Here is a 17,354-nt window from a genome sequence, read left to right as displayed (position 1 = left end):
TTCTACCGTACCTCTACAGTACCACTACAGTATCCATACTGTATTATTACAACACCCCAGTACATAGTTATCTTACAGTAGTCAGGACTGCTGTACAGCAAGTAATCCTACAGTGCTACTAAAAACCCCTACAGTACTATTACAGTACTCCTACAGTACTACAGTGCCCCTAGAGTCTACTACAGCACTATTATACCCCTTTCCAAAAACCGCTTCTTCTGTAAAGTATGAAGTCACAGGTGACAAAAAAAAACGGACAGACAAACAATATTCTTTAATATATAGTGAACGATGATAACAATAAATTATTGATCATTAATTCTCAAATTCTGCAAGAAATGTCCTCCGGTCCGTTCCCGCTTCACCTCGACCAGCTCATTATCAACAACACTCTCGTACAACATTTTCGCCGTCGCGATCTCGAATTTCTTTGGATCCACACCGTACGTCGACTTCATCTCGATGTTGTCGACACGTTCTTCACAATGAGATCCACGAAATCCCAGCTGACACTCGCATTGCATTTTCTCGTGCAAATTCTTTCCGAATGAGGAGATGCATGCTCCGTTGTTCTGGCATTTACACCATTTCTTACTGATTGGTAGAGCACAGTCGAGACCTCGTTTTCCTTGGGGACATCCGAGTTGACCATGGGAATTGCACACTTTTCCGACTCGGGAAGCGGTTTCGGAGCAGCAGAACACGTCACATTTCTCGCCGTGCCATTGTCTGGAAATTTTGATTTAATTTGTGGTAGGCAGGTAGATAGGTAGATAGGTAGGTATCTAGGTAGGTAGGTAGGTAGGTAGAGCTTCAGCCAAAACTCAGCCAATTTATGCAACTTTTTCAATAATCCAGCTATTTTCAGCTCTAATTCTAGCAATCCCGGGAAATTTGCCGATTTTGTCGAAATGTTGTCGATTTTCAGGTTGGTAGGCAGGTAGGTGGATAGATAGTTGCTTAGATAGGTAGGTAGGTAAATAGGTAGATAGGTAGTTAGGTATGTAGGTGGGTAACTAGGTAGGTAGAAAGGCAGATAGGTAGGTAGGTAGATAGGTAGGTAGGTAGATAGGCAGATAGGTAGGTAGGTAGATAGGTAGGTATCTAGGTAGGTAGGTAGGTAGGTAGGCAGGTAGTTAGGTAGGTAGGCAGGTAGGAAGGCAGGCAGATAGGTAGCAGGGGTGTGCGGCAAATTTGCCGATTTGCCGAAAATTGCCGACTTGCCGAGCTCGGCAAATTTGCCGATTTGCCGAATTCGGCAAATTTTAAAAAACCAGCAATTGCCGATTTGCCGAGCTCGGCAATGTTCAAAAAAGTAGATTTGCCGAATTTGCCGAGCTCGGCAAATTTCGAAATTTGCCGCACACGTCAAAAATTTGACAGTACAATTTTGACTAAAACTATTGATTTTTTAGCCAAAAATTTAGTAAAATGACACAAAATTGAGCTATTTTGATGCTTAAACAGACATACTACGCGGAACTTATTCAGAAACCAGATGTGTGTTAAGAATTCAGTAGTTTTGGTGCTCCAAAAACATCAAAAAATATCAAATTTTTCCGAGTTTGTTAAGCACGGCAAATTTGCCGAATTTGCCGTGCTCGGCAAATATTGAAAAAAGAGATTTGCCGAATTTGCCGAGCTCGGCAAATTTTGAAAAACCAGCAATTGCCGATTTGCCGAGCTCGGCAATTTTTTTCATTTGCCGCACACCCCTGATAGGTAGGTAGGTAGATAGGCAGATAGGTAGGTAGGTAGATAGGTAGGTATCTAGGTAGGTAGGTAGGTAGGTAGGCAGGTAGTTAGGTAGGTAGAGCTTCAGCCAAAACTCAGCCAATTTATGCAACTTTTTCAATAATCCAGCTATTTTCAGCTCTAATTCAGGCAATCCCGGGAAATGGTAGGCAGGCAGGCAGGAGAGGTAGGCAGGTAGGTACTTACTCATCGCATCCTACACGCATTCTGATGCCTGTAAACGGGAACATCACGGTCAGCGGGGAAATTTGACCATTTTTCGGAACAAATGATGTGGTGATGGTGGCGTTGTCAATGTCTAAAATTTGATTTTGTAGTTTGTAGTTTGTAGTTTGCATGGAATACCTACCTAGTCGATCCTGATTAATAACAAAAATCGTAATCTGATACTCGGAGCCATCCATTTTCATCGGAACCTTGTGCATTTTCACAGTTTCATTCGAAGAAATCATTAATGGGATCAGTGTTGGCGGAGCAGTAGTGGAGCATGACGTGATGTTAACTGTGGCTTTCAGATGGAACTCACTTTGGAAGTAAAGCTCCAGGTAGCCCGAGCAGGTAATCTGGAAGTACACTAGGTTGTTGCCTGCCTACATGCCTGCCTACTGTACGGGCTTAGGAAAAATCTAGAAAATTTTTAAAAAAGCGGTCTTGGCACGAACCGAAGCTTTCGGGTATCGTACCTGCTTTTTACAATGTTAGGGATTTTGCAGTTTTTATATACGGAAATAAAATTCCCGCAGCCGGTGTACTCCCCGACTACAAGGATTTTACAGATTTTCGACCATTTTTAGCAAAATTTTTAGCAAAAAAAATCGCAAGTTTATCGAAAAAAAAAATTTTCAAAGCAGGAGATTAAAGTTCAAAAAAGGATGCTATAGTTGGGAACTTTTGTTCGTGCCAGGACCCAACCGCGCCCGACAAAATTACCTGCTGAAAAGCCAGAAATAAGGCGAATATCACTTTGATCATGATGATGGGCAATAGAAGACCACCGCAAATGCCAAAAAACGGAGATATACTATCCAGAAGAAGAGTATCAATATTAAGATTATCTGCCCCAGCGATCGGGGGTTCTTGAAGGTCCCTTCGTTTTTTTTTGTTATAATCTTGATTTGCCGTCAGATTGTTTTTTTGGATAACAGTAACAATCACTGCAACTTTTTCCTCACGAGGGACGAGGAAAAGTGGTTTCTAGGCCATGGCCGAGGGGCCGACAAGTTTCAGCGGCCATTTATCTTGCTTTGTTTTCCGCCTGTTTTCTTTCGTTTTTCATCGATTTTTTTTCGTTTTTTCTTAATAAAACTGATAAATAAATATTTTTTGCAGATGCTAAAAGAATTTCCAAGTAAAAAAATCATGTATTCAGTGGGCAAGCAGCGGTGAAAGTGGTCAATGTAATATGATGGATTACGGGAATACAAAACCTAAACTTTTTCTGAAACATGATACATATGATGCTTAAATGCTGAAATTACCTGATTTTCATAACGAGACCGCTGAAAAAGTTTTGAGGTTTCCACAATTCAACTTTTTTGGTGAAAAAGTCGAGATTTTCGCACAAAAAGTTGAATTTTGAAAATCTCAAAACTTTTTCAGCGGTCTCGTTATGAAAATCAGGTAATTTCAGCATCTAAGCATCATATGTATCATGTTTCAGAAAAAGTTTAGGTTTTGTATTCCCGTAATCCATCATATTACATTGACCACTTTCACCGCTGCTTGCCCACTGAATACATGATTTTTTTACTTGGAAATTGTTTTAGCATCTGCAAAAAATATTTATTTATCAGTTTTAATAAGAAAAAACGGGAAAAAGCTGTGAAAAACGAAAGAAAACAGGCGGAAAACAAAGCAAGATAAATGGCCGCTGAAACTTGTCGGCCCCTCGGCCATGGCCTAGAAACCACTTTTCCTCGTCCCTCGTGAGGAAAAAGTTGCAGTGAACAGTAACAATATTTACTACGGAAACATAAAATTCTGAGAACGCGTATTGCACAACATATTTGACGCGCAAAATATCTCGTAGCGAAAACTACAGTAATTCTTTAAATTACTACTGTAGCGCCGCTTGTGTCGATTTACGGGCACGAGTTTTTTGAAACAAATTTCTCGACGTTTTTTTTCCAATTTTTTTTTTCCATTCATAAATGGGAAAAAAACCAACACAAAATCTGGCCAGTGGTCTACAGTAGCCATTTAAAGTATTACTGTAGTTTTCGCTACAAGATATTTTGCGCGTCAAAATTGTTGTGCAATACGCAGTCTCAGAATTTTGTTGTGTTCTCGTATTTAATAATACTACAGCAATTCACGAGAAAAACACGGGGAATCTGAGTGAAATATTCCGTCAAAAAAGTGTGAAAATGAGAAAAAAAACATTTTGGCGGAAAATTCAAACTTCTTGAGAAAAAATGTTGGCGGGAAATTTGAAATTTTCAGAGAAAACCAAGAAAAAGATCTAAAATTTCAGTTTTCAGGAGTGTTTTGCATTTTTTTTTTTGAGAACTTTTCTCGGAAACCCGATGATTTTTGAATTTTTACTGAATGAAAAAAAAGAACAATGGGACACAACAATGAAGAAATAACAAAAACAGTGAAAAAAGTTAAAATTAAGAAGATGAAGAAGAAGCAGCAGCAGCAAAAGCGGCAGCAATTCTCTTCTGTTTCTTCATATCTCTGTACGCGTCGATGACCTTCTGCCGTTCCTCTTGAATTTTCGTCGAATTATTCAAATATTCCGTCTTCTGGCCGCCGCCTTTTTGGAGCATTGAATGAAGAAGAAGCGTCGTCTTTTGGCCGGCTTTTGCCATCAATGGCTCGAATTTCTTTTTAAGAGCTCCGCCGAATGTTGGTGGCGCGTCGTTTCGTTCGCCAAACTCGATTATTTCTGGAATTTTTTGATTTTTGAAATTTTACAGCACTGCAACTTTTTCCTCACGAGGGACGAGGAAAAGTGGTTTCTAGGCCATGGCCGAGGGGCCGACAAGTTTCAGCGGCCATTTATCTTGCTTTGTTTTCCGCCTGTTTTCTTTTGTTTTTCACAGCTTTTTCCCGTTTTTTCTTATTAAAACTGATAAATAAATATTTTTTGCAGATGCTAAAACAATTTCCAAGTAAAAAAAATTGTGAATTCAGTGGGCAAGCAGCGGTGAAAGTGGTCAATGTAATATGATGGATTACGGGAATACAAAACCTAAACTTTTTCTGAAACATGATACATATGATGCTTAAATGCTGAAATTACCTGATTTTCATAACGAGACCGCTGAAAAAGTTTTGAGGTTTCCACAATTCAACTTTTTTGGTGAAAAAGTCGAGATTTTCGCACAAAAAGTTGAATTTTGAAAATCTCAAAACTTTTTCAGCGGTCTCGTTATGAAAATCAGGTAATTACAGCATCTAAGCATCATATGTATCATGTTTCAGAAAAAGTTTAGGTTTTGTATTCCCGTAATCCATCATATTACATTGACCACTTTCACCGCTGCTTGCCCACTGAATACATGATTTTTTTACTTGGAAATTCTTTTAGCATCTGCAAAAAATATTTATTTATCAGTTTTAATAAGAAAAAACGGGAAAAAGCTGTGAAAAACGAAAGAAAACAGGCGGAAAACAATACAAGATAAATGGCCGCTGAAACTTGTCGGCCCCTCGGCCATGGCCTAGAAACCACTTTTCCTCGTCCCTCGTGAGGAAAAAGTTGCAGTGAAAATATAAAACTGTCGTCATTTTTTTTTACGAAAAATTAACAAAATTTGCAGTTTTGCAATTTTCTGGCTGAAATTTTCAAGTTTTCAAGCTTTTTTGAGTGCAATTATAGATTTTTTTGGACTATTTTTTTGCAAAAAATTGCACCTCTAGAATTAATCAACGCCTCGCCGGCACGTCGCTTCTGTTCATCCGATTTTCTCGCTTTCAACGTCTCCTTTCTACGGTCTTTTTTGCTGAGTTTCGTCGTCGCTTTTTCACTGCCTCCTTTTTCAGTACTTTTCTCAATTTTTGCCCGTTTTTCAGAGACTTCATCCTCATCAAAGCTCTCTTCTTCCTCTTCTTTTTCCAGTGCTTCCTTCATTTTCCTTTTTTCAGCTTTTTTCTGCTCTTTCAGCTTCTCCACCTCTTCCAGCCGTCGGGCTTCCTGTTCTCGTTTCTTTCTCGCTTCTTTGATTTTATTCTCAATTTCTCGCTTTTCCTGCTCCTTCTTCCGTTTTTCAGCGTCCTCAATAATTTTATAATCAGCATCAATTTCCTCCTGCTTTCTACCAGCCAATCCATGCTTTGCAATCGCAATTTGCTCATTAATTCTCGAGTGAAGAGTTCCTTCGATTCGTTTCACAAATCTGTTCACAGTCTCGAATTTTCCCTTTTTCATTCCGAGCTCTTCGGCTTGAGCCAACACGGCATTCTTTTGCTTTTTCTTCTTTTTCACCTCCTCTTTTGTCGTAATTCCGGAGCCCATCAGGTTTTTGGCGGCTTTTGTCAGTGGTTGCTCGTCTTTCAGGCTCACGGGAGCTTGATTCGAATTTCTGGAATTATAAAATTGAGAGAAAAAATGGGTAAAAATCTATTTTTTTGGTTTTTTAAATGTTTTTTTTGGCCATTTTTCTGAAAAAAAAATTTTTTTTTTAACTTGTATTTTTCGTCTAAAAATTCACTTTTTTTTTTGCAAAAAAGCAAACTTGAAAATTTTTGATTTTTGCTTCCAAAATTGCAAATTTTTGGTATTTTTGGGCAAAAATGGAGACAATTGTGCATTTTTTCCATTTTCCATTGAAATTTTCCACGAAAATTGAAGATTTTGAATTTTTAGGCCGAATATTCCAAACATTTAGGAAAAAAAAATTTTCAAACTTGAATTTTTCGTTTAAAACGAGGGCAGGTAGGTAGGCAGGTGAGTGCGAAAAATGTACACATTTTGCGAAAACGCCATGAAATTTTCAGATATCCAAAAATGCAAAATTTTTTATTGAAAAAAAAACTTTAAAACTTGAATTTTTCGTCTAAAAATGTATTTTTTTGCTACAAAAAAACATGAAAGTTTGTGATTTTTTGCTTCCAAAATTTCAAATTTTTGGCATTTTTCGGGCAAAAAATTTGGTAAATTCGCTTATTTTCTGATATTTTTATTTTTTATGTGATTTTTTGTCTTTTTTTTTTCTCAAATTGAATTTTGCGGCTTTATAGTTAGCCCTGAAATATCATATAAATTTATTTGAAAACGCAATATTTTTTGCATTAAAAATACGCAAAAAAATGGTAAAAATTATGGATTTTAACAATTTTTTTCCAAATTTTTCAAGTAAAAATGTTTCTAAACCCGATAGAAATCAGGGAAATAACCTATTTTAATATAATTTTGGCTTAAAATTTTGGATTTTTTTTGTTTTTGTGCAGCAAATTTGGATTAAAAATTTAACAAATTAACTTAGAAATTACGAAAAAAATTAGGTTTTTCTACAATTTTTCGTTAATTTTTTTTTTGAAATTATTAGATTTTAATGGGTTTTTTTTTAATTTTTGAAATTTTCCAATTTTGCGTCATTTTCTGCTCTGAACTCGAATTTTTGAGCTATTTTAACGTTTTTTTTCCATCAAATTTTCAGCACACACTTGTTCTTATCCTTAAATCGAGCGGCATTTGCCTTATTGTTGAACGGATCCACCGACTTCAGCTTCTTCCGATTCTTTTTCGGAATTCGACGATGTTGAGCCATCTATAGACGAAAAATTGCACAAAAACGGAAAAAAAATCAGTAAAATATATTAAAAATGGTTTCAAAACCAAATTTTTTTGACAAAAAAATGAAGACAAAAATATTTTTACACATATTTTTATTGAAAATTCGCCAATTTTTCGAAAATTTTCATTCAATCGGCGTTGCTGACATTGGAAGGTACTTTCGGCACTTTTCCGACTTGCACAGACACCTGAAATTACAAAAATATTGGTAAAATCGTGAAAAAATTCAAATTTTTCATACAATTTTCGATTTTCCCCTTCTATCGCCGAATGTCCGTAATCGTAGCACAACTCCTCGCCACGTACAATGTCGCTGAAATATTAAAAATTGATTATTTTCCATTAAAATGACTTGAAATTTGGTGAAAACTCGGAAAAATACACTGCGTAAATCGACACAAGATTAAAGGAACACGATGGGTGTCGCAGCGATTTGAGAAAATTTCGAAAAATTCGCCAAAAATTCTTGGAAAAACATGATTTTCTTTGGTTTTTTTCTGAAAATTTCGTAAAATACGTCAAAAATACATATTTTTCATTAGTTTTTTCGTTTTTTTCGAAATTTTATTCAAAAAATGACTGAAATAAGCCTAAAAATTGAAAATTGTTATGAAAAACTTCGAAAAATACGTCGAAAATGAATCATTTTTCCTTTTTTTTCGAACGTTCTTCCAAAAAATACTGAAATAGGCTTTAAAATTGAGCTATTTTGAAGAAAAAAAAATTAAAAGTGAATTTTCTTTGAAAAATTGAAATTAAAACTGAAATTTTATCCGAAAAATGATAATATATTTTTAAAAAAAAATATTTTTCGAGAAATTTCAACCAAAAAAAACCGAATAAGGTTTCCGTAAAAATTGTGTATTTTTCGAAGTTTTTTTTTTCTGAAAAATTGCAAAAAATATGTCAAAAATACATATTTTTCATTAGTTTTTTCCAAATTTTACCAAAAATTTTTTCTTTAAAATTTCGAAAATTCGTTTTTTTCCGAACGTTCTTCTAAAAAAATACTGAAAAGTGAATTTTCATGGTTTTTTTTTTGAATTTTTTTTGAAAAACTGAAATTTTATCCAAAAAATGAATGAAATGACATAGAATTTCTAAAAAAACGTATTTTTGAAGGTTTTTGAAAAACTTTTCCGGAAGATTTACAAAAAATACCTGTTTCAAACAAAAAAACCGAATAAGGAATAATACATTCCGTAAAAATTGTGTCTTTTTCGAGGTTTTTTTCCCGAAATTTTCCCTAAAAAACTCTAAAAATACGTCAACAACGGCACTGCAACTTTTTCCTCACGAGGGACGAGGAAAAGTGGTTTCTAGGCCATGGCCGAGGGGCCGACAAGTTTCAGCGGCCATTTATCTTGCTTTGTTTTCCGCCTGTTTTCTTTTGTTTTTCATCGATTTTTTTCGTTTTTTCTTAATAAAACTGATAAATAAATATTTTTTGCAGATGCTAAAACAATTTCCAAGTAAAAAAATCATGTATTCAGTGGGCAAGCAGCGGTGAAAGTGGGCAATGCAATATGATGGATTACGGGAATACAAAACCTAAACTTTTTCTGAAACATGATACATATGCTGCTTAGATGCTGAAGCTACCTGATTTTCATATCGAGACCGCTGAAAAAGTTTTGAGGTTTCCAAAATTCAACTTTTTTGGTAAAAAAGTAGAGATTTTCGCACAAAAAGTTGAATTTTGAAAACCTCAAAACTTTTTCAGCGGTCTCGTTATGAAAATCAGGTAATTTCAGCATTTAAGCAACATATGTATCCTGTTTCAGAAAAAGTTTGGGTTTAGTATTCCCGTAATCCATCATATTGCATTGACCACTTTCACCGCTGCTTGCCCACTGAATACATAATTTTTTCACTTGGAAATTCTTTTAGCATCTGCAAAAAATATTTATTTATCAGTTTTAATAAGAAAAAACGGGAAAAAGCTGTGAAAAACAAAAGAAAACAGGCGGAAAACAAAGCAAGATAAATGGCCGCTGAAACTTGTCGGCCCCTCGGCCATGGCCTAGAAACCACTTTTCCTCATCCCTCGTGAGGAAAAAGTTGCAGTGAATACGTCACCAACGGCTTAAAAAAATCACCGTTTCGCAAAAATCCCCGCCGCGGGAATCATTCTGCCAAGGCGAGCCAAAATAATCTCACAATTCGGCTCACAGCTATGATTTAAAAACCGTCCGATATTTCCACGTAGGCGCGGGTCTACGAACGTTTTCACGGGTTTTCCACCGAAAAACTCCTTCAACGTAAGCGTATAATTATCGTCTCCTCGGAATTCTCGACATCTCCGTTCAACTTCTTGCTCGCCAATACATTCCCCAGCGTATTCGCACACAAATTCGCCGGCGGCTATCTGCTCGCCGGCTCGAACTCCGAATCCTTTTGCCATCTCACAAGTGCTGAAAATTTCCAGCTTTTTCTGTGGTCCACATTGCACAACTCGATTCCTACATGAAGTTGGGAGCAGTATGCAGGCACATTGATCGGAGCACTCGATTAGAAGCTCCGATGATTTATTGATTTTTCCATCGACAGTGTAATTATCGATTTTATTGATTAGACACGAGCAACCGGCGGCTGAAGAGCACTCAGCCTCGCAGTTACATCCTTCGAATACGTCATTCCAGTCGGTTTCAGAGATTCCTGGCCCGGGAATTGTGCTATCAATTTTCTCATAATTCATTATCTGAAATTTGAAATTTTTGTAAGTTTTTAGGCGGAAAAACAAAAAACTATCAGAAAATTGTCGAAATTCGAGAGAAAATCCATTTTTCAACATTTTTCCACGAAAAAAATCCGGATTTTTTCGCATTTTTAGGCGGAATCTCAGACGAAATTCGGAAAATTGTAATTTTTTTTGCCTCAAAAATTCGAATTTCTAGGCGAAATCTGCGAAAAAATGTTGGTTTTTTTTTTCACAAAAACCGTTTTTAACTAAAAAATTCACAAGAATTTATAGCAATTTCAAAGAAAAATCGAGAAAAATACGCCGAGCTTTCAAATTTTTTTTGTGATTTTTTCATACAAAATCGGATTTTTTTCTTGCAATTGAATGGAAATCTTGAAGAAAATTGTTCAAAACTCTGAAAAAAAAACTATAAATTATCTGAATTTCTAAAAAATTAAGAATTTTAGTGAAAAAATTCGGAATTTATCACATTTTTAGGCGGAATCTGTAACAAAATTATCGAAATTCGGGAGAAAATCCAGTTTTTAACATTTTTCTACTGAAATCCAAAAAAAAAAATCAAATTTTTCACATTTCTAGGCGGGATCTCAGACGAAATTCGGAAAATTATATTTTTTGCCCCAAAAATTCGAATTTCTAGGCGAAATCTGCGAGAAAATGGTTCAAATTTGGGGAAAATCTTTCAGCTTTAAGAGGAAACGGCGGGTTTTCAATAGAAATCTGAGAAAAAATCGGCAAAATTCGATAATGTGGCTTTAAAATCTAAATTTTCTGAAATTTTATTTTAAAAAACTGCACTAAACCGTTAAAAATCGTTTATAATTTAATTTTTCAGTTAATTTTCCCGTTTTTAAGTGAAAAATAGCTTGAAAAAGGTTTAAATTCGACAGAAAACAGAGTTTCTCCAAAAAAAAAACACCGCGTAAATCGACACAAGTTTAAAGGCGCAGTATGGAGAGTGAAAGGGTCTCGCAACGATGGCCCGGGGTATTTGAATTTTTCATAAAATAAAAGTTTTTTTCGTGAAAAAATGGCAAATTTGATCAAAATTTGTTGTTTTTTCGTGAAAAACAGTCGAAGTTCAGAGAAACTTTCCATTTTCCAGTTGAAAATAGAAAAAATTGACCGTTTTTTAGCCTGAAAAACCAGAATTTATTGCAATTTCAGAGAAAATTCGAAAAAAAAAGGCCGAAAATTCACCAAAATACGTCGAAAAATCGGATTTTTTTGCAATTTGCTGGAAATCTTCAAGTAAATTTTCAAAACTTTGAAAAAAACTCCAAAATTATGACATTTTTTTCTTAAAAAGTACTCTCAGAGGCTCTATAGCACCTCATTTTCCAACAAAAATTCGAAAAAATCATAATTAAAACGGTTTATTAATCATCCGGCAGGTTGAAAGGGAAAAGTGAACAAAATGGAATGGACACGAATTGGGGTTCGGTGGGCGGAAAAGGCAACGAAAATTGTGCATGATATCATTATAAATATAATTTGGAAAAAAAAACGATTTTTTTCTATGGTAAAGCTGTAATGTATTAGAGGAAAACTGGTGGAGGGGCAAGCGAATCAATAAATTTCAAGGTTAAAAATTTAGAAAAAAAAAACGATTTTATTCGCTGACGGCGGTGAATCTGAGGTATGTATGAGGCACCGAGCCAATTTGGCCGTCGAGTTCCGCTTTGTACATTCCGTTGGACATTTTCTGAGTTACAAGCACTGTTTGCCCCTTTTTCACACGCAATTGGGTCGGATCGTAGGCGTTTGGGACACGATCGAACGTCACTTTGGCTTTTGCTGGCAGACGGGGCTGAAATATTGAATTTTTTTTTCGGTTTAGGAGATGTTTTTCATGATAAAAATCGTTAATAATTTCATTTTTCAGTTAATTTTGCAGATTTTAGGTGGAAAATAACTTGAAAACGGCCTGAAAATAGAGTTTCTCCGAAAAAAAACACCGCGTAAATCGACACAAGTTTAAAGGCGCAGTAGGGTTGGTGGAAGGGTCTCGCAGCGATGAGCCGGATTTTTAAATTTTTTGAGAAAAAAAAAAAGTTTTTTTAAGTAAAAAGGTCAAAATTGATCGAAATTATTCGTTTTTTTTTGACAAAAACAGCCGAAATTCACTGAAATTTGACATTTTCCAACTAGAATTAATAAAAAATCATTGAATATTCATTAGAAAGATGGAAATTGACTGAAATTTCGCATTTTCCAATAGAAAAATCTAAAAATTGGTGTTTTCCGTGAAAAAATGTCAAAGTTGCCTGAAATGCTTCGTTTATTCTTGGAATATGGTCGAAATATTAGGAAATTTTCGATTTTTCCACTAGAAATGTTAAAAATTGACTGAAATTTCCATTTTTTTTTCAGTGAAAATTTCAAAATATGACCGAATTTTCACTAAAAACGGTAAAAATTGAGCAAATTTTTAAAGAGAAATTTCAGATCCAACTTTCCCATTAAAATTCTGTAATTTACAAGGAAAATCGTCTCGAAATTCGAAATTTTCCCATCGAAAAATGTCAAAAATTGACTAAAAAACGCAATTTTTCAGCAAAAAATCTGAAATTTGTGGATTTTTCCGGCAATTTTCCACACCTGGAGCTCAATATTATCACTGCTCGTGCTGGCGCTCGAAAATCGTTCGGCGCCACCTCCGCTGCTTCCGATCGACGATTGACTGGCGCCTTTTGAGGTTCTGTCATTGTGAAATTCCATCTGAATTTGTACATAGTTTGCCGGCACTAATCCAGTGGTTCCCAACGCGTTTCTCGCCTCCCACCAATCCTGGTTCGTTTTTGCTGGAAAAAAAAAATTATTAAAAATCTAGTATTTTCGAGGAAAATTACCGAAAAAAACTTGGAAAATGCACAAAATCTTGAGAAAAACGGGAGAAAATCAAAAAACACGGTTTTTTTTTCAAATTTTATGGTTTTTACAGGTAAAATTTCGTATTTCCATTATAAAATTCGTTTATAATTTTATTTTTCAGATAATTTTGCGGTTTTAAGTGAAAAATTGCCTTAAAAACAGTTTAAATTCGTCCGAAAATAGAGTTTCTCCAAAAAAAAACACCGCGTAAATCGACACAAGTTTAAAGGCGCAGTGGGGTGGGTGGACAGGGTCTCACAACGATGAGTCCGGGTTTTTGAATTTTTTCATAAAATAAAAGTTTTTTTCGTGAAAAAATGGCAAAATTGATCGAATTTTGTTGTTTTTTCGTGAAAAACAGTCGAAATTCGCAGAAACTTTCCATTTTCCAGTTGAAAATAGTAAAAATGACTGAAATTTCTTGTTTTCATTAGGAAAATAGTCATAATGCACTGAATTTCGCATTTTTCTACTAAACCGGGTTAAAATTAGGCGAATTTTGTAGAAAATCGCATTTTTCCATTGAAAAACGTAAATTTTTAACATTTTTGCGGCTTTTTGGATTAAAAAAATGTGGAAATTTACCAAAAGTTTCTGGTTTTCTTGAAAAACAGTCAAAATTTACCATTTTCCAATAAAAACAGGAGAAAATGGGTGGAAATTTACTGAAAATTGCTCATTTTCTCACTAACATGGTAACAATCGGAAATTTAAATTTGCCCATCGAAAACGTCAAAAATTAACTAAAAATCTCGATTTTTCGGCGATTTTAATTGAGAAATGGCTTGAGAAAGTGGTAAAATTTGGCAAAACTTGGTTTTTAATAGTTTTTTTTTTGCATTTGGCTTCAATTTCCCCGAATTTTCAGATTTTTTAATCGAAAAAGTGCTCTTAAAGCTCACAAAGAATCTCGAGCCGCTAAATCAGTGGATTTTCGGGGATTTCACGAGAAAACTCATTTCTCGTAGTTTAAATGGCATTTTCCGAACCTTTGGTCTTTCTTCTCTAAGAAGTGCTCGAGATTCCAGAAATTGATTTTTTTTCCAGAAAAAAACGTTATAATTGTGAGGAAATCGACATTTTTTCTTGCATTTGGCACTATTTTCTCCGTATTTTTAGATTATTTAAAGGTGGACTACGCTCAGTGGGGAAATTGCTTTAAAACACGCCTATGGGGTCACAATGACAGAATATCATGATTAAAAAATTCAAAATTTTTTTTTATGATTTTAAATGATTTTTTGAAAATTGAAAAAATCTCAGTTTTCACCTAATTCCTATTTGAATTTCCGCCAATTGAACTCGTTCGTTGGAGCGCGCTTGCATTATTTTCATTAATTAATTCTATTTCTTCTCATTATTGGACTGATTTTCTTCATTTTTTGTGGTTTTTCATCGGAAAATCGAAGAAAACAACAAGAAAAATGCAAAATGATTTTTTAAAAGTAACTGAAAATGCGTAAAACTGTAAAATATACTAATTTCAGGCTTGTCGTTGTCAGAACTCAAGAAATCACAGTTTTAGAAAATTTCAGTTAATTTTTAACAAACAATTTGCATTTTTCTTGTTTATTTCTCTTCCATTTTCCGATGAAAAACTCCAAAAAATGAAGAAAATCAGTCCAATAATGAGAAGAAATAAAATTTTGAAAATTAATGAAAATAATGCAAGCGCGCTCCATTGAAAAAATCCAATTGGCGGAAATTCAAAAATAATTAGGTGAAAACTGAGATTTTTTTTCAATTTTCAAAAAATCATATAAAATCAGGGAAATTTTTTTGAATTTTTTAATCATGATATTCTGTCATTGTGGCCCCATAGGCGTGTTTTAAAGCAATTTCCCCACTGGGTCCGCCTTTAAAAAATCTAAAAATTCGGAGAAAATAGTGCCAAATGCAAGAAAAAATGTCGATTTCCTCACAATTATAACGTTTTTTCTGGAAAAAAAATCAATTTCTGGAATCTCGAGCACTTCTTAGAGAAGAAAGAACAAAGGTTCGGAAAATGCCATTTAAACTACTAGAAATGTCAATTTTCTCGTGAAATCCCCGAAAAATCCACTGATTTAGCGGCTCGAGATTCTTTGTGAGCTTTAAGAGCACTTTTTCGATTAAAAAATCTGAAAATTCGGGGAAATTGAAGCCAAATGCAAAAAAAAAACTATTAAAAACCAAGTTTTGCCAAATTTTACCACTTTCTCAAGCCATTTCTCAATTAAAATCGCCGAAAAATTGAGATTTTTAGTTAATTTTTGACGTTTTCGATGGGCAAATTTAAATTTCAATAAAGCAAGTTCCCCACAGGGTTTAGTCCACCTTTAATCAAAAAAGTGCTGCTTTAAAGCTCACAAAGAATCTCGAGCCGCTCTCCTTGCTCAAACGGAAGATCTGTCTCTCGTTCCCCTGTGAATTTGAATGTTCCGACGACAACCTCAATGATAGGCTTCTTGTAGGCGGCCAGCAGGCTTGCCTCAGTCAAAACTCGCATTTTAAAATGATTCAACAACGCCGGAATGTCTGGAAACGACTGATTCGCGATTTTCACGCCAGCTGCAGCAGTTCCATCTTCTTTCGGTTCTCCTCTTTCAATCAAATAATGACAAACGGCATTTCCCTCGTCGGCTTCACGTACTGTCAGTGAATATTCACCGGGGCGTGAGCTATCCCGCATTAGGAAGGTGCCGATCGATACTTGTGGCTCGCCGAGCAACTTGTGAGCCTCTTCACGGCTCATTCCTGGGAAGTAGAATGAACGCCACTCGAATGGATCGAACCCGTTTGTCGTCATTTCTGAAAATGCGGGAAATTGTTTAGAAACGTGGAATTTTTAGGCGCGCAAAATTGGTCAAAGTTGGGAAAATTTTCTGGAAAACGTAACCCAAATAGACGGAAAATCATCAAAAATCACGAGAAATTCCTAAAAATCCAGAAAAAAAAGACGAAAAATCAAGAAAAATTATATAAAAGGGGAAAGTTTTTTCGGCTGAAAAATGCTTAAAATCTTGTTTTTGAGAGCGAAAATTTATGAAAATCGGCCAAAAATCACCATCTTTGAGAAGAAAACGCAAAAATCTTCAAAAAAAAAATCAAGAATTTCGTGGGAAAAAATATTTTAAAATGAATAAAAATATGATTTTCAACCTAAACATTGCTGAAAATGTGAAAAAACGGGTGAAAATTCGATTTTTTAAAGGAAAACGAGTCAATATAGGCAGAAAATTGGATGAAAAAGTTGGAAATTGAATAATAATTAGCGTGATTTTCCAAGAAAATCAAGGAATTTCCATTTAAAAAATTCAGGAAATGAACAAAAATGGATGTTTTTTTGGCTGAAAAAATGCTGAAAATCAGTTAAAAATCGGCCAAAACTTGCGTGGAAAAATCAAAAAATCAGGAATTTCGTTGGAAAAGTACCTTAAAATGGCAAAAAATAAGATTTTAAAGAAAGAAATTGCTGAAAATCGTGGTTTTGGCACAGAAAATCTAGTAATTCTAGTGAAAATTTCTGAAAAATAAATGAACATTGGAGAAAATGGTACTTTTAGGAAGAAAAATCGATTGGACACAGTGAAAATTTTCAAATTTTGGTAGGAAATGGCGAGTTTTAGGGAAAAAGAGGGCAAAATAGTTGAGTTTTTCGGCTAAATTATGGGAAAAATGAAGAATTTTTTTGAAAAACTGTGTTAAAAAATTGGAAAACATGGCGAAATCGAGAATTTCGAGCAGAATAAGCAGGTTTTTAGGCTAAAGTTCGGTTTTTAGTAGAAGAAAATTGAAAAATACGCTTAAAACCTTTATTTTCGAATATATTTCATACTAAATTTACCGATTTCTTGTTTTTATACGCATTGAAACACCAATTATTCGTAAAAATGAGGAAATTGATGAGCAATTTTCCCAGGCAATGACTCATAAGCTTCTTGTCGACTGGAGCCAAAGTTTACACATTTTAAATACGTATTTTACGATGCGCAACCGCAAAAAATCAAGAAAATCTCCGAAAACTGGTGAGAAATTGCAAACAAACGACTTTTTTTGCACGCAAAAATAAATTGTCAGCTGTTGCGCTTGTCCGAGAGGAGTACACGATGAGGTGTGCGGGGGACTTGCAACACGCGACCCCGCCCACTTTTCCGCGCCGCATTGCAATTTGAATTCGGAATTTTGCGCGAAAAGTTGCGTTTTGCGGGAAGTTTTCCGGGTTTTTTACAGTTTTTTGCTATAATTTTCAAGTTTAAAGGTTAAAATATCAAAAATCACTCAAAATTTTCCGACTTT

At 34.9% G+C, this 17,354-nt stretch overlaps 4 protein-coding genes across 9 annotated transcripts; all 4 read right to left on the bottom strand.

The window, feature by feature from the left end:
- Positions 1-259: 259 nt before the first annotated feature.
- Positions 260-2,911, bottom strand: dsl-3 (Delta-like protein; the record flags this gene model as incomplete). Of its 2 annotated transcripts, NM_067707.5 has the most annotated exons (4): positions 260-729; positions 1,942-2,053; positions 2,105-2,318; positions 2,686-2,911. In NM_067707.5, the coding sequence occupies 4 exons, from the start codon at positions 2,725-2,727 to the stop codon at positions 306-308; spliced, it is 792 nt and encodes a 263-aa protein (NP_500108.1). The 2 variants fall into 2 exon arrangements, with proteins under 2 accessions (NP_500108.1, NP_001368285.1); NM_001380053.1 differs by lacking the exon at positions 2,686-2,911 and having other exon boundaries at positions 306-729; positions 2,105-2,207.
- Positions 2,912-4,282: 1,371 nt separating this feature from the next.
- Y41D4B.11 (DUF1014-domain-containing protein) lies at positions 4,283-7,472 on the bottom strand (the record flags this gene model as incomplete). Of its 2 annotated transcripts, NM_067706.5 has the most annotated exons (3): positions 4,283-4,645; positions 5,617-6,284; positions 7,369-7,472. In NM_067706.5, the coding sequence occupies 3 exons, from the start codon at positions 7,470-7,472 to the stop codon at positions 4,368-4,370; spliced, it is 1,050 nt and encodes a 349-aa protein (NP_500107.1). The 2 variants fall into 2 exon arrangements, with proteins under 2 accessions (NP_500107.1, NP_001368286.1); NM_001380052.1 differs by lacking the exons at positions 5,617-6,284; positions 7,369-7,472 and having other exon boundaries at positions 4,368-4,568.
- Positions 7,473-7,574: 102 nt separating this feature from the next.
- Positions 7,575-10,199, bottom strand: set-23 (putative histone-lysine N-methyltransferase set-23). Of its 2 annotated transcripts, NM_171271.7 has the most exons (4): positions 9,965-10,199; positions 9,598-9,912; positions 7,740-7,811; positions 7,575-7,686 (listed from the first exon to the last, which is right to left on the bottom strand). In NM_171271.7, exons 1-4 carry the CDS (start codon positions 9,991-9,993, stop codon positions 7,623-7,625), a joined length of 480 nt encoding a protein of 159 aa, NP_741321.1. In that variant the 5' UTR covers positions 9,994-10,199; the 3' UTR covers positions 7,575-7,622. The 2 variants fall into 2 exon arrangements, with proteins under 2 accessions (NP_741321.1, NP_741320.1); NM_171270.2 differs by having other exon boundaries at positions 9,598-10,199.
- Positions 10,200-11,562: 1,363 nt separating this feature from the next.
- Positions 11,563-15,866, bottom strand: ced-2 (the record flags this gene model as incomplete). Of its 3 annotated transcripts, NM_067704.7 has the most annotated exons (3): positions 11,563-12,012; positions 12,804-13,006; positions 15,426-15,866. In NM_067704.7, the coding sequence occupies 3 exons, from the start codon at positions 15,862-15,864 to the stop codon at positions 11,815-11,817; spliced, it is 840 nt and encodes a 279-aa protein (NP_500105.1). The 3 variants fall into 3 exon arrangements, with proteins under 3 accessions (NP_500105.1, NP_001368287.1, NP_001368288.1); NM_001380050.1 differs by lacking the exon at positions 15,426-15,866 and having other exon boundaries at positions 11,815-12,012; positions 12,804-12,923; NM_001380051.1 differs by lacking the exons at positions 12,804-13,006; positions 15,426-15,866 and having other exon boundaries at positions 11,815-11,904.
- Between the last annotated feature and the right edge of the window lie 1,488 nt (positions 15,867-17,354).

Source organism: Caenorhabditis elegans, chromosome IV, assembly GCF_000002985.6.
Source record: "Caenorhabditis elegans chromosome IV".
Classification (NCBI taxonomy): Eukaryota; Metazoa; Nematoda; class Chromadorea; order Rhabditida; family Rhabditidae; genus Caenorhabditis; species Caenorhabditis elegans.
This window is presented reverse-complemented; position numbering and strand designations above follow the sequence as displayed.